The sequence below is a fragment of the Moschus berezovskii genome, chromosome 18 (assembly GCF_049115385.1).
Source record: "Moschus berezovskii isolate FMDL1 chromosome 18, NW_MosBer_1.0, whole genome shotgun sequence".
NCBI lineage: Eukaryota > Metazoa > Chordata > Mammalia > Artiodactyla > Moschidae > Moschus > Moschus berezovskii.
Genome location: NC_142477.1, coordinates 68,601,220 through 68,615,344, shown reverse-complemented (window position 1 = coordinate 68,615,344; position 14,125 = coordinate 68,601,220). Strand labels below are relative to the sequence as shown.

The 14,125-nt window shown below is 42.2% G+C and overlaps 2 protein-coding genes across 2 annotated transcripts in view; one reads left to right on the top strand and one right to left on the bottom strand.

Annotated features, from left to right (window-relative positions):
* The window catches only part of PTCD2 (pentatricopeptide repeat domain 2), a 30,074-nt gene extending 27,820 nt beyond the window's left edge, over positions 1-2,254 (bottom strand). The window contains exons 1-2 of the mRNA XM_055421885.2: positions 2,121-2,254; positions 583-675 (exon numbers count right to left, since the gene is read on the bottom strand). Coding sequence (XP_055277860.1) covers positions 583-675; positions 2,121-2,232 — 205 coding nt within the window. The 5' untranslated portion in view covers positions 2,233-2,254. The remainder of the gene's footprint in view (positions 1-582; positions 676-2,120) is intronic.
* Positions 2,255-2,325: 71 nt separating this feature from the next.
* The window catches only part of MRPS27 (mitochondrial ribosomal protein S27), a 101,555-nt gene continuing 89,755 nt past the window's right edge, over positions 2,326-14,125 (top strand). Inside the window, exons 1-2 of the mRNA XM_055421886.2 lie at positions 2,326-2,421; positions 13,537-13,614. Of these exons, the coding sequence (XP_055277861.2) occupies positions 2,349-2,421; positions 13,537-13,614 (151 nt within the window). The 5' untranslated portion in view covers positions 2,326-2,348. The remainder of the gene's footprint in view (positions 2,422-13,536; positions 13,615-14,125) is intronic.

The window sequence follows — 14,125 nt, the reverse complement described above, 5'->3', positions numbered from 1 at the left end:
AAATCACCTCCCACGTGTCCATCACCCAGCCACAGCAATTATCAGTGTTTTGCTAATTTTTTAAAGAAACCTGTTTTAGATTACGGATTCTTTCAGCACAGACTGGAAAATATGAAAATACATCATACATTTTTTGTTTCATTTGATTTATCTATAGATATGTATGTGTGTACTAGAGATGCAAGGCAAATTGTATTTTTTACTGAGGGTGACATCAAAAGTCCGAAAGCCAGTCATGTGGAGCAGTTCTCCGACTTTACTGTGCAGATGAATCGTCTGGGGCCCAAGGTTTGGCACTCTGTCCCTCTCTTACTTGCTGCTCATCCTTGAACCTAACTTTGAGAGGAACTGATCTAGAGGACTGGATGCAGCACTAGTCTCAGTATTTCTCTGGGATCCTGGGAGAAGGGTTAAGAGGAGAACGGTGAAATAAAAGCTGCACATAAGGGCAGACTAGGAACTAAGAATAAATCCTCTCAATTTCTTTTGAGATACAAAATCATTGAAAGAGAGACAAATAGGGATAAAGACAGAGGAAAGTTGAATGACAGATCAATGAAAGAATTAAATAGATTTGATTACCTTTGGTGCCAGGAAGATTACATGCAACAGCCACCTTCTTACGTTGAAATTCCTTTAATTTCACAATACTGTCTGTAAGTAGGTATCTTTTAGCTAAAAATCAGAGAAAGTAAAATCATTTTGACTATTTTATACTTAGCAAATAACATGTGTAGAGTTTGACCATCTCTTTCTAATAACTGATTTGATCTTCACTTAGTATAAATAATCCAACTAGACTGGTACAATTATAACAGTCACCCTCATAGGGAAAAAAAAATTTCCAAACTACCAGAGAATGCAAATCCTCCACGAGTCTTGTCTGTGTGTGTGAAAGGAGCTAATGATTGTGTATGGGGACAGTAGACAAGAATCTGGACTCCAAAAGATAACAAAACAGGTATATCTAGATTTGGTGTAAACAGGTAGAAGCTATAGTGTGACCACTGGAATTCCCAGTATTGTCATTTTCGAAATGAGGAGCTGTGACCTCTCAGATTTGAACTCTCAGTATCCACTAGATACATCAGGATTCACTCACCACAACTTAGCAGAAATGAAGAGTTTGGGAAACATTACTTCTTTAAGATGCTGGGTTATGCATGACCTGGAGCATGGCCAAAGAATCATCCACTATACGAACTCTGTGTACAACAATAACAGTGTAACAACAAAAATTGCTGCTGATTTCTATAAAGGTAAGCAGTGGTTACAGTAGGACTGCCTTCTGTTCAACCCTTCCTTTGCCAGTTTCCTCTACCCTTGGGTAAATTACTTAGTGTCGTCCTTTGTTAATGAGGGCTTCCCTGGTGGCTCAGAGGGTAAAGCAGCTGCCTGCAATGCGGGAGTCCCGGGTTCAACTCCTGGGTCGGGAAGAGCATCTGGAGAAGGAAATGGCAACCCACTCCGGTACTCTTGCCTGGAAAATCCCAAGGACGTAGAAGCCTGGTAGGCTACAGTCCATGGGGTCACAAAGAGTCGGACACGACTGAGCGACTTCACTTTCTTTCGTTAATGAAGAAGAGAACAGTAACTCTCTCACTAGGTGGTATGAAGAAAAAAGAATGTATGTAAAATATAGTAAAGCCTGACACAAAGTGTTAAATCTTTTATTATCATTCGCCAGCATTGTCAAATGTAATCATTTCCACAAAGATATTAAGGGATAATTCTGTAAATAAAGAAGCTGCTCAAAGTCTTTCAGACTGTTAGAGCTGGACTCATAGTCTTAGACCTCCTCCCCTCTCAAACTCTACAGAACAGTAGGCCCAAGGCGGAGGCGGGTGTTCCCAGGAAGCAGCACAGCTCCATCCAAGGAAATACTACAGCCCCAAGGTCAAGACCCCAGCCCAGCTGTCCTTTGATTCCCCGGCACACGGGCGTCCACGACACGCAGAGACCACCACTGCACCCAGGAGCAGACGGCGAGGGCATGCTCGGTTGCTCTCGGCCAGAGAGTGACTGGGGCGCTGTTATTTCTCCAAAGAGATGCCCACTGAGGTGTAAAGCTCCCTTCTGTCCCACCCACCCCCTACTTCAAGGCCCGAGGCCGCGGATACCTCCGAGAGGGCAGAGGCAGCAGGTAGACCCAGAGCCTCCCACCCAGGGATACGCCGGACTCCGCAGCGCCTGCAGCAGGACTTGCTTCGGGGGCCGAAAGGTAGCCGCCATGCTGTTCCGGGCCGCGCCAACCGTGGGTGCTGGGGAGGGGGCGGAGCGTCGACCGTGACTCCGCCCCTTCCTCCGCCCGCCTCCCCGGACCAGCATTCCTTTCGGTGCGCTCCAAGATGGCGGCCCCCGTGGTGCGGCGCGGGGTCCTCCTGGCGTGGACTGTGTCGCTGCCTCAGCTCTCTCTGGCAGGTTAGTGTCTGCTTCTTTCGTGGGGCTGCTGCTTTAGGTCCCCTGAGAACTCTGTTCCTTGAGTAAAAAGAGTAATGGACTTTTAAGGAAAGAAGAAACTCCTGGAGGTGTTTGGTAGCACAGAAAGGGGAGGTAAGGTCTCTGACCCATCTCCCTCCCTAAAATAGTGTTTTCTTATCCAGAGGTGTGAAGAGCAGAGCAAGTTCTGGTATGAGAACTTCTGCGGATGATTTGCCGCGTTTATGTGTTCGGGTGGTGGTCTTTTTGCTGCCCCTGAAAAGCCCAAATGTGACCACCCCCCCCCCCCACCTGCCCTCCCTGGGGCTGAGAAATTTCTCTCAATGTTGTTTCTTTAGAGGGGCGTCATAAACGTTCCGGAGAAGGCCATGGCAGCCCACTCCAGTGCTCTTGCCTGGAAAATCCCATGGACGGAGGAGCCTGGGGGCTGCAGCCCATGGGGTCGCTAAGAGTCGGGCACGACTGAGCGACTTCACTTTCACTTTTCACTTTCTTGCATTCGAGAAGGAAATGGCAACCCCATCCAGTGTTCTTGCCTGGAGAATCCCAGGGACGGCGGAGCCCGGTGGGCTGCCGTCTATGGGGTCGCACGAGTCGGACACGACTAAAGCGACTTGGCAGCAGAAGCAGCATAAACGTTTTCAACACCTGACGCGTGGCCAGACCCTGGTTTTCACTGGGTGGATGAATTTCTCATTACTAATCTCAGTTTACTTGATGACCTTGGGCGCAACTTGGTTGACCTTTCTTCGCCGAAGTTTTCCATTCAAACAGCAAATGCTAATAGTTTTGAAATACTTTGCTATCTGTGTGAATGACGCCTCACTCGAAACCAGTTTAAAGGACCTGCTGATGAAGACATTGGGAAAAACTTTTTTTAATTTACAGACGCTAAATCCTGACAGGTGTATCTGATTATGTGACTCGGCTACAGTAATTACCGTAGGTTTTTCCAATGCCTGTCATCTATTTTATAACGTACCTCCTCTTCAGTTCAGTCGCTCAGTCGTGTCCGACGCTTTGCGACCCCATGAATCACAGCACACCAGGCCTCTCTGTCCATCACCAACTCCTGGAGTTCACTCAAACTCATGTCCATCGAGTCGGTGATGCCATCCAGCCACCTCATTGTCGTCCCCGTCTCCTCCCACCCCAATCCCTCCTAGCATCAGACTCTTTTCCAGTGAGTCAACTCGTCGCGTGAGGTGGCCAGAATATTGGAGGTTCAGCCTCAGCATCAGTCCTTCCAATGAACACCCAGGGTTGATCTCCTTTAGAATGGACTGGTTGGATCTCCTTGCAGTCCAAGGGACTCCCAAGAGTCTTCTCCAGCACTACAGTTCAAAAGCATCAATTCTTCGGTGATCAGCTTTCTTCACAGTCCAACTCTCACATCCATACATGACCACTGGAAAAACCATAGCCTTGACTAGACGGACCTTTGTTGGCAAAGTAATGTCTCTGCTTTTTAATATGCTATCTAGGTTGGTCATAACTTTCCTTCCAAGGAATAAGCGTCCTTTAATTTCCTGGCTGCAATCAGCATCTGCAGTGATTTTGGAGCCCCCAAAAATAAAGTCTGATACTGTTTCCCCATCTATTTCCCATGAAGTGATGGGACCAGATGCCATGATCTTCGTTTACCTCCTCTAGCCCCTGTTCAAAAGAAACACATACAGCTTTTCTCCACACATCTTTAAATATCAACGTGAAGCCTTATCATTGGCCATCAGAAGTTTTCTGAGGATTGGCTGGTTGACCTAGCTAATGAAAATGTTTCTTGCCACACATTAGGTAAAGTAGTCTGTCCAGTACTTGGCACCTCAGTAAGCATTAGGGTTGTAGCTGTTTCCTAGTGTGTTTACTTAGGGTTTTTACTAAATGCTTTTCAATTTAAACAAGACCTTGTATTGTTAATCAGGGAAAGTATCATAGTTGCTTGGAATGTTTGGGACCAGTCATTGTAACCAGAGAATGGAAGTTAAATAAAGGTGAATTGAGAGAATTTCCAGTTACCGTTTTGACCTAAGATTGAAATGGTGAACTTGTGATTGGTTACACCTGTGCTATCCCTCTGTCGTGGCCATGAGCTGTAAGTGGCTATTTCAGTTAGTTTAAATTTAAGAATTCTGTTCCTTAGTCACATTGGTGGTGGTGGTGGTTTAATTGCTAAGTTGTATCTGACTTGCAACCCAATGGACTGTAGCCTGCCAGGCTCCTCTGTCCATGGGATTCTTCGGGCAAGAATACTGGAATGGATACAAGGGAAGCCCAACATTAGCTACATTTTAAGTGCTCAGTAGGCACCTGTGGCTAGTGGCCACTGTAGTGGCTAGCTCCTTTATTGCAGAAAGTTATATTGCACAGGCACTGGGTTAGACCACAGATGAAAGGAGTCTTGAAATCAGGAACTAGAGACTATAAAGCAAGTAATATAAGATGTTACTGTTTGGTCAGTAAGTTGTGTCCAACTCTTTTGTGATCCTATGGACTGTAGCCTATCAGGTTCTTCTGTCAATGGGATTTCCCAGGAAAGAAAAATGGAACGAGTTGCCATTTCCTTCTCCAGGGGATCTTCCCAACCTAGGGATCAAACCCGTGTCTCCTGCCGTGGCAGGCTGATTCTTTACCACTGAGCCACCAGGGAAAGCCCAAAATAAAATGTAGCCCCAGAATAAAATAGTACATTATTGATCTCTGGGGGTTTGAGAATGCTGATAAGGAGCTTTACTTTAAGTCGTCAAAACATCTTAAACCATTACAGGATAAAAGAGGAAAAAATTCATACACACTCATGACAAATCGGTATTTGGAATACGTTGGAACTTCATCGGTTCTCCTTACAACAGATAAATAAAGGCAACTAAAATAATCAACAGGATGGGAAGCAAGATTTCTTGAGGTGAACCAAAACAAGGGGTTTCAGTATAAGAAACAGCTAGAGAAGGAAACTTCTTAGGCACTTACTACATAGTGGACATTAGGCGAGGCACTTACTATTGTGTATGTCCTCGTTTAAATTATGATACAGTATTTCCCCATTTTACATATGAAGAAACATGCTAAGAGGCCTGGTGTAACTTGTCCAGATTTTCATAATATTTATGGAAGGCTAGGATTCACATTTAGATTTTGTGACTCTGAAGCCTATCTGTTCACAATCACACTGCTTCCCTTTGGATGGGAAACATGTTTGGAGACATTTTACCAAAACCCAAATTAATTATACAAAAAACAAGCTTTTTATAAATAAATATTTACTAACCTTCAAAATCCTGGTCTTTGGAGACAGAATTAAGTAGAGGAAATATTCATTTTTCAGTGGATAGTTATCTTTGAATATTGTTGCTCTAAAAGTTGACTGCCTACAGGGTGAGCAGGTTCAAGATGGGTTTATCTGATTGGGTGGCATAATTAGAGTGGGGTTCAATGGTCTGAGAGAGCTAAACTTGTGAGGCTGATAACATCCTAACCCCTTGCTACTTCAGTGTTGTCAGAGGGTCAAAATCATCATCGTTACCTGGGAACTTTCAGAAATGCCCCAGGCATGCTGAATCAGAATCTTCATTTAGACTCATATGCACATTAAAGTTGGAGAAGCTGATCTAGATTTTCCATTTTCATTGTCCACTCAAGGTTCTTCCTGACTTCATAGAAATTCTTTCTGGTTTTAATGTTAATATGCAGACCTCTCAACTACCAGCTATCTTAGAAAGATGGATATCCTGATTTAAAAAGTTTACAGAAAATCGAATATCTGTCTTAAGGTGTAGTAATTTACTATTGCCGCTGTAACAAATCACCAAAAATTTGGTGGCTTAAAACAACATAGACTTACTGTTCTGTATGTCAGAAGTCTGGTACAGAGTCTTACTGTGCTAAAATCAATCAAGGTTTTGAAAGGGATGTATTCCCTTCAGGAATCTTTAGGGGTGAATCTCTTTTTCTAGCCTTTTCCATCTTCTGGAGACCACCTGCATTCCTTGGCTGATGGCCTCTTTCTCAAACGTCTTCACAGTGATCTGTGGCAAGCCAGATCCTTCTCATATCACTCCGCCTTTCATGCACCGCACTAACAGAGTGTCTCCCTCTTCTACTTTTTAAGGATCTGTGATTACTTTGACTTCCTTGGCCATCTAGTGGTTAAGACTGTGCTTTCAGTGCAGGGGGCACAGGTTCAGTCCCTGGTTGGGTAACTAAGATCCCACATTCCCTGAGGTGTGGCTAAATAAACAAAAACATTGAGTCCACGTGTATAACCCTGGACAGTCTCCTCACTTTAAGATCAGCTGATATGCTGATCTTAATTCCATGTTGTTGTTGTTTAGTTCTCAGTCATGTCCAACTCTTCCGACCCCATGGACTGAAACCCACCAGGCTCCTCTGTCTGTGGAATTTCCCAAGCAAGAATACTGGAATGGGTTGCCTTTTCCTTCTCCAGGGCATCTTCCTGATCTGGGGATTGAATTCTCTCATCTGCTTTGCAGGCGGATTCTTTACTGCTGAGCCACCTGAGAAGCAATCTTAATTCCATCTGTCACCTTGATCCCCCTTTGCCAGGCACCCTAACATTCACAGGTTCTGGGGATTAGGGCATGGGCATTTTGAGGGGAGACATTCTGCCCTCATAGACACTGGATAACTCAATGCTGTGTTTGCCGTTGGTTTCTATTAGGAAAATTTTCCACTTGCCAAGTTTAAATTCTTTATCCTTATACCCATTTCCTTTCATTCTGTCCTCAATGGAGATAGAAAATGATGTGTGCTTAGTCACTTAGACAAGAATACTGGAGTGGGTTGCCATACCCTCCTTCAAGGGATCTTCCCAACCCCGGGATCAAACCCAGGTCTCCCACATTGCAGGTGGATTCTGTACCATGTGAGCCATCAGGGATGGTAAGCAAACAGTTAAAGTTGATATATTTGAAAGTTACTGGACTTAACTTTCGTAAGTTTACTAGACCTAATTTATCTTGTTTTCAGTCATGTGATCCCCTTGAACAACCACACACAGGACATTCTGGAACTCTTGTCTTTCCCCACCATCATCTCCCTGCTTTATGTCTCCCAGTACCAAAATCATGAACATAATTCTAGATAACTGTTTTTTCTGACTTTAGAATAAGGAGGGCGGATGTCTTATGTTAGAATAAAACATATGTTAGGAGAAGAAATGGAGAATAAGTAAGAAAATGTAATAACAAGTAAAGAATATATAAGTCATTGGTGTCCTGGAATATATAGCTTAACCGTCCCCTCCTTGGGCTTTCTTTGGCTTCTCTTCTTTTCATAGCCATTTGTAAGGCCTCCTTAGACAACCATTTTGCCTTTTGCATTTCTTGGGGATGTTCTTGATCACTGCCTCCTGTACAATGTACGAACCTCCATCCATAGTTCTTCAGGCACTCTGTCTAACAGATCTAATCCCTTGAATCTATTTGTCACTTCCACTGTAAAATCGTAAGGGGTTTGATTCAGGTCACACCTGAATGGTCTAGTGTTTTCCCTACTTTCTTCAGTATAAGTCTGTTAAACTTCAATTTGAAGTGAAGTCGCTCAGTCGTGTCCGACTCTTTGCGATCCCATGGACTGCAGTCTACCAGGCTTCTCTGTCCATGGGATTTTCCAGGCAAGAGTACTGGAGTGGGTTGCTGTTTCCTTCTCCAGGGGATCTTCCTAACTCAGGGATTGAACCCAGGTCTCCTGCATTGTAGGCAGACACTTTACCCTCTGAGAATGGCTGTGAAAAGAAGCGAAAGGCAAAGGAGAAGAAAGATATACCCATTTGAATGCAGAGTTCCAAAGAATAGCAAGGAGAGATAAGAAAGCCTTCCTTGGCGATCAATGAAAAGAAGTAGAGGAAAACAATAGAATGGGAAAGACTAGAGATCTCTTCAAGAAAATTGGAGATACCAAGGGAACATTTCATGCAAAGATGGGCACAATAAAGGACAGAAATGGTATGGACCTAACAGAAGCAGAAGATATTAAGAGGTGGCAAGAATACGCAGAAGAACTATGCAAAAAAGATTTTCACAACCCAGATAATCATGAGGTGTGATTACTCACCTGGACCAGACATCCTGAAATGTGAAGTCAAGTGGGCCTTAGGAAGCATCACTACAAACAAAGCTAGTGGAGGCGATGGAATTCCAGTTGAGCTATTTCAAATCCTGAAAGATGATGCTGTGAAAGTGCTGCACTCAATATGCCAGCAAATTTGGAAAACTCAGCAGTGGCCACAGGACTGGAAAAGGTCAGTTTTCATTCCAAACCCAAAGAAAGGCAATGCCAAAGAATATTCAAACTACCACACAATTGCACTCATCTCACATGCTAGCAAAGTAATGCTCAAAATCCTCCAAGCCAGGCTTCAACAGTACGTGAAACATGAACTTCCAGATGTTCAAGCTGGATTTAGAAAAGGCAGAGAACCAGGGATCAAATTGCCAACATCTGTTGGACCATCAAAAAAAAACAAGAGAGTTCTAGAAAAACATCTACTTCTGCTTCATTGACTATGCCAAAGCCTTTGACTGTGTGGATCACAACAAACTGTGGAAAATTCTTAAAGAGATGGGAGTATAAAACCACCTTACCTGCCTCCTGAGAAATCTGTACGCAGGTCAAGAACCAACAGAACCCGACATGGAACAACAGACTGGTTGCAAATCAGGAAAGGAGTAGTACATCAAGGGTGTATATTGTAACCATGCTTATTTAACATATGCAGAGTACATCATGAGAAACGCTGGTCCGGATGAAGCACAAGCTGGAATCAAGATTGCCAAGAGAAATATCAATAACCTCTGATATGCAGATATCACCACCCTTATGGCAGAAAGCAAAGAAGAACTAAAGAGCCTCTTGCTGAAAGTGAAAGAGGAGAGTGAAGTTGGCTTAAAACTGAACATTCAAAAAACTAAGATCATGGCATCCGTTCCCATCACTCCATGGCAAATAGATGGGGAAACTGACAGACTTTATTTTGGGGGGCTCCAAAATCACTGCAGATGGTGACTGCAGCTATGAAATTAAAAGACACTTGTTCCTTGGAAGAAAAGTTGTGACCAACCTAGACAGCATATTCAAAAGCAGAGACATTACTTTGCCGACAAAGGTCTATCTAGTCAAAGCTATGGTTTTTCCAGTAGTCATGTTTGGATGTGAGAGTTGGACTTCAAAGAAAGCTGAGCACAGGAGAATTGATGCTTTTGAACTGTGTTGTTGGAGAAGACTCTTGAGAGTCCCTTGGTCTGCAAGGAGATCCAACCAGTCTATCCTAAAGGAAATTAGTCCTGAATATTCATTGGAAGGACTGATGTTGAAGCTGAAACTCCAATACTTTGGCCACCTGATGTGAAGAACTGACTCATTTGAAAAGACCCTGATGCTGGGAAAAATTGAAGGTGGGAAGAGAAGGGGACGACAGAGGATGAGATGGTTGGATGGAATCACCGATTCAATGGAAATGAGTTTGAGTCCACTCTGGGAGTTGGTGAAGGACAGGGAAGCCTGGCATGCTGCGGTTCATGGGGTCATAAAGAGTTGGACACAACTGAGCTGAATGAACTGGGCTTCCTAGGTGGCCAGTGCAGGAGACATAAGAGACATGGGTTTTATCCCTGGGTCTGGAAGATTTCTTGGAGGAGGGCATGGCAACCCACTACAGTATTCTTGCCTGGAGAATGCCCTGGACAGAGGAGCCTGGAGGGCTACAGTCCATAGGGTCACAAAAGAGTCAGACATGACTGAAGCGTCTTAACAGGTCCGTCCCCTCCTCAGCTTAAGCTCATATAGAGAAAAGGGCTGTACTTGTTTCCCGTAGAAGGGAGCGATCTACCTGGTTTTAGAAATTGGAATTCAGTTTGCATAGAAATGCTGTCGTAAATTATGAATGGGTTATCTGAATTGTGTGTCAGATTGCTAGAGCAAGCAGAGACCTTAAATATCATCCAGCCAACTCCTTCACTTAAAACTGCAGGGTCTGGTCTGCTCACTCCTGTCCTGGTTTATGGCTGCACACCTAATGCAGTGTCATCAGCGCAGTTGGATTTTATTCATCCTTCTTGACAGATATAGGAATATAACTGACAACTTATAACATCGTTTCTGTGAAAAATGTATTCTAAGTTCCAAGCATCTAATCATTTATAGTTGCTATTTTTAAAAAATATCTTTATTCCCTTTTGAGGCAATCTTTGGGAGCTTTTAATATTATTGCATCATTGCTTAAGCTTTAGACCTCAAATTTACACAAGTTATTCTAGTAAAGTCTGACTACTTGCTGAAGACAAGGGAGGTACTGGTTTGGGTATAAACACACACAGGTGTGTTTATATTTGTTTTAGTTGGGAAATGGATAGAGAATAACAGTAGCATCCTAATTGTGTAATCAGCTCCCATGTCTTCTAGTTGTGTTTGGTTATGGTCTGCTGTGACCTTCAGGTAACTGTCTGCCATTCATTCCTCTTTAATTTTTTTGAACAGCTTTATTTAGATTTAGTTCACATTCATCTAAAGTGGTCAATTTAATGCTTACTTAGTTTTTTTGTTACATACACAGGGTTGTGCAGCAGCTGTCACCAGTCAATTTAGGAGATTTTCATCACCTGAAAAAAACCCATACTCATTAGCAGTCATGCCCCATTTCCCTGCAGGTTTTCCTGCCCCTCTCCCCTCCAGATCTAGGCAACCAATACACCTCTGTCTCTCTAGATTTCCCTATTGCAGACATTGCATATGAATGGAATTATGTAATACGTAATCTTTTGTGACAGGCTTCTTCAGCATAATATTTTCAAGGTTCATCCATGTAGCATGTATCAGTACTTCTTTTTATTGTTGAATAATATTCCTTTCATAAGAATATACCACATTTTGTTTATCCATTCATAAATTGATGGATATTTGCATCTTTCCTTTTTGGCTATAATGAATAATGTTGTATACAGTTTTTTGTGTGGATCTGTGATTTCATTTCTCTTAGGTATATATGTAGGAGTGGAATTGTTGGGTTACCTAGTAACTCCATGGTAACATTTTGCAGAACTGCCAGACTTTTCCAGTGTGGCTGCACCATTTCACATTCATACCAGCAGTGTGTGAGCCAGATTTCTCTACATCCTTATCAACAGCTGTTATCATCTGCCTTTTTGATCATAGCCACCCTAAGTGGATATGTCGTTGTATTTCAGTATATTTTGCATTTCCTTAATGGGAAATGATATTAAATATCTTTCCATATACTTATTCGCCGTATATTTATGTGTGTACTATTTATATGTGTGTATGTTTTAGAAATGTTTGTTCAGATCCTTTGCCCATTTTTCTGTTGAGTTGTCTTTTTAAATTTTGAGTTGTAGGAGTTTTTTTTTTTCTTGGTTGGTGTTCAGTCACTCAGTCGTATCCAGCTGTTTGTGACCCCATGGACTGCAGCATGCCAGGCTTCCCTGTCCTTCACCATCTCCTGGAGCTTGCTCAAACTCATGTCCATCAAGTTGGTGATGCCATCCAACCATCTCATCCTCTGTCGTCCCCTTCTCTTGCTGCCTTCAATTTTTCCCAGCATCAGGGTCTTTTCTAGTGAGTCAGTTCTTCCCATTAGGTGGCCAGAATGTTGGAGCTTCAGCATCAGTCCTTCCAATGAACACCCAGGACTGATCTCCTTTCAGATTGACTGGTTTGGGTTTGATCTCCTTGCAGTCCAGAGGACTCTCAAGCGTATTCTCTAACACCACAGTTCAAAAGCGTCAGTTCTTCAGTGTTCAGCCTTCTTTATGGTCCAACTCTCATATCCATACATGACTACTAGAGAAACCATAGCCTTGACTAGATGGATCTTTGTCAGCAAAGTAATGTCTCTGCTTTTGAATATACTGTCTAGATTGGTCATAACTTTCCTTCCAAGGAGCAAGTGTCTTTTAATTTCACAGCTGCCATCACCATCTGCAGTGATTTTGGAGCCCAAGAAAATTAAGTCTGTTACTCTTTCCATTGTTTCCCCACCTATTTACCATGAAGTGATGGGACTGGATGCCATGATCTTCACTTTTTGAATGTTGAGTTTTAACCAAGTTTTTTTACTCTTCTCTTTTACCTTCATCAAGAGGCTGTTTAGTTCCTCTTCATTTTCTGCCATAAGGGTGATGTTATCTGCATATCTGAGGTTATTGATATCTCCCAGCAATCTTGATTCTAGCTTGTGCTTCATCCAGTCTGGCATTTTGCATGATGTATTTTGCATAAAAGTTAAATAAGCAGAGTGATAATATACAGCCTTGATGTACTCCTTTCCTTATTTGGAACCAGTCCTTTGTTCCATATCCGTTTCTAACTGTAGCTTCTTGACCTGCATACAGGTTTCTGAGGAACCTGAGATTCTGGGTAAAAGTCTCTAATCAGATAAATGATGTACAAATATTTTCCTTCTGTTCTGAGTTATCCTTTCACTTTTTGATGGTGCCTTTGAAGGATAATAGGTTTTAATTTTCAGTTGTCACTCTTTCTTTCCCATTTACTCCTGAGCTCTTGTTCCCTGAGCACTGTCGCATGCCAGTCATCGTGACGGGTGTCATCCTGTGCGTTACCCCAGGTTTGGCTTGTTAGGCTCCTCTTACTTACCCACTAGGGGCTCGGTACTCTTTGCTGTATGTGAAGTAAGGGTAAAGGTGCTGATCCAAGTCAGATGGAAAGTTTTTAGGACTAACTAATGATGATAAACAGTCATTTACTGAGTTAAGCAACCATTCAGGAAGTATTTTGGGTTCTAAGAAGGAATTTTAAAGCTTATCTAGGCTCTTCATCAGTGGAAACAAATGGCTTCTAGGTCGAAAGTATTAGGAACAAAATTAGCAGTTTTACTAATAATGCTAGAAATTTTAACAATTTTTCTCCTTTTTCTTCCTGTGAGAGGTTGAATGCATGTTGTCATGAACTGAATTGTAAACCTGTGCAATATTGGTTACAGTTTCATAACAGATCTTTAAATAGTCTAGTAAATGGGAAATGTGGCAAAGATATGCTTAATAAAAGCAGATGTATAAACTGAACATGTATTGAAACCATGCCTGTTGAGGTAATTGTTTTTTTCCTCAGGTAAAAGATGCCTACTTTCTGCAGCATATGTGGACAGCCGCAAATGGGAAGCAAGAGAAAAAGAAGATTGTCACCTAGGTAGGTACTCACCATGCTATTACATATGTCATTTCCAGTCACTCATGTTTGTTACTATATATTCATGAGATATATGTGAAATGCTTTTATAATAATCCAATGAAATAACCATATTTTAAGTCTTAAAAAGAATTAGATTATTGTTTCACATGTGGCAGAATTATTTTTTCTTTCTTGCAAATTTCTCTTTCATTTTTGCCTTGACAGTCTCTCTGGATTATGTAAACATTATTTTGTCTTGTTTTCTGTTCATTTTTATCATATAGTTAGTTACTGTGCATCCTGACTTTATTTCATCTCCTGAATCAGTCTTTATCATGATGGGTTTCCAAATTCATTAATACCTCCACATTTACTAATTAGTACTCAGTATTTACGGTAAACCAGAAGCCTCCCTTTTCTCCCACTTCTTCCTCTTTCTCTGATTCTTATCAATATGATCTTGTAGATTGCTTTTTTCTTTTAATGATTCATTACCACCCTTACCATTATTTTGTTAGTCAGCTTCTCC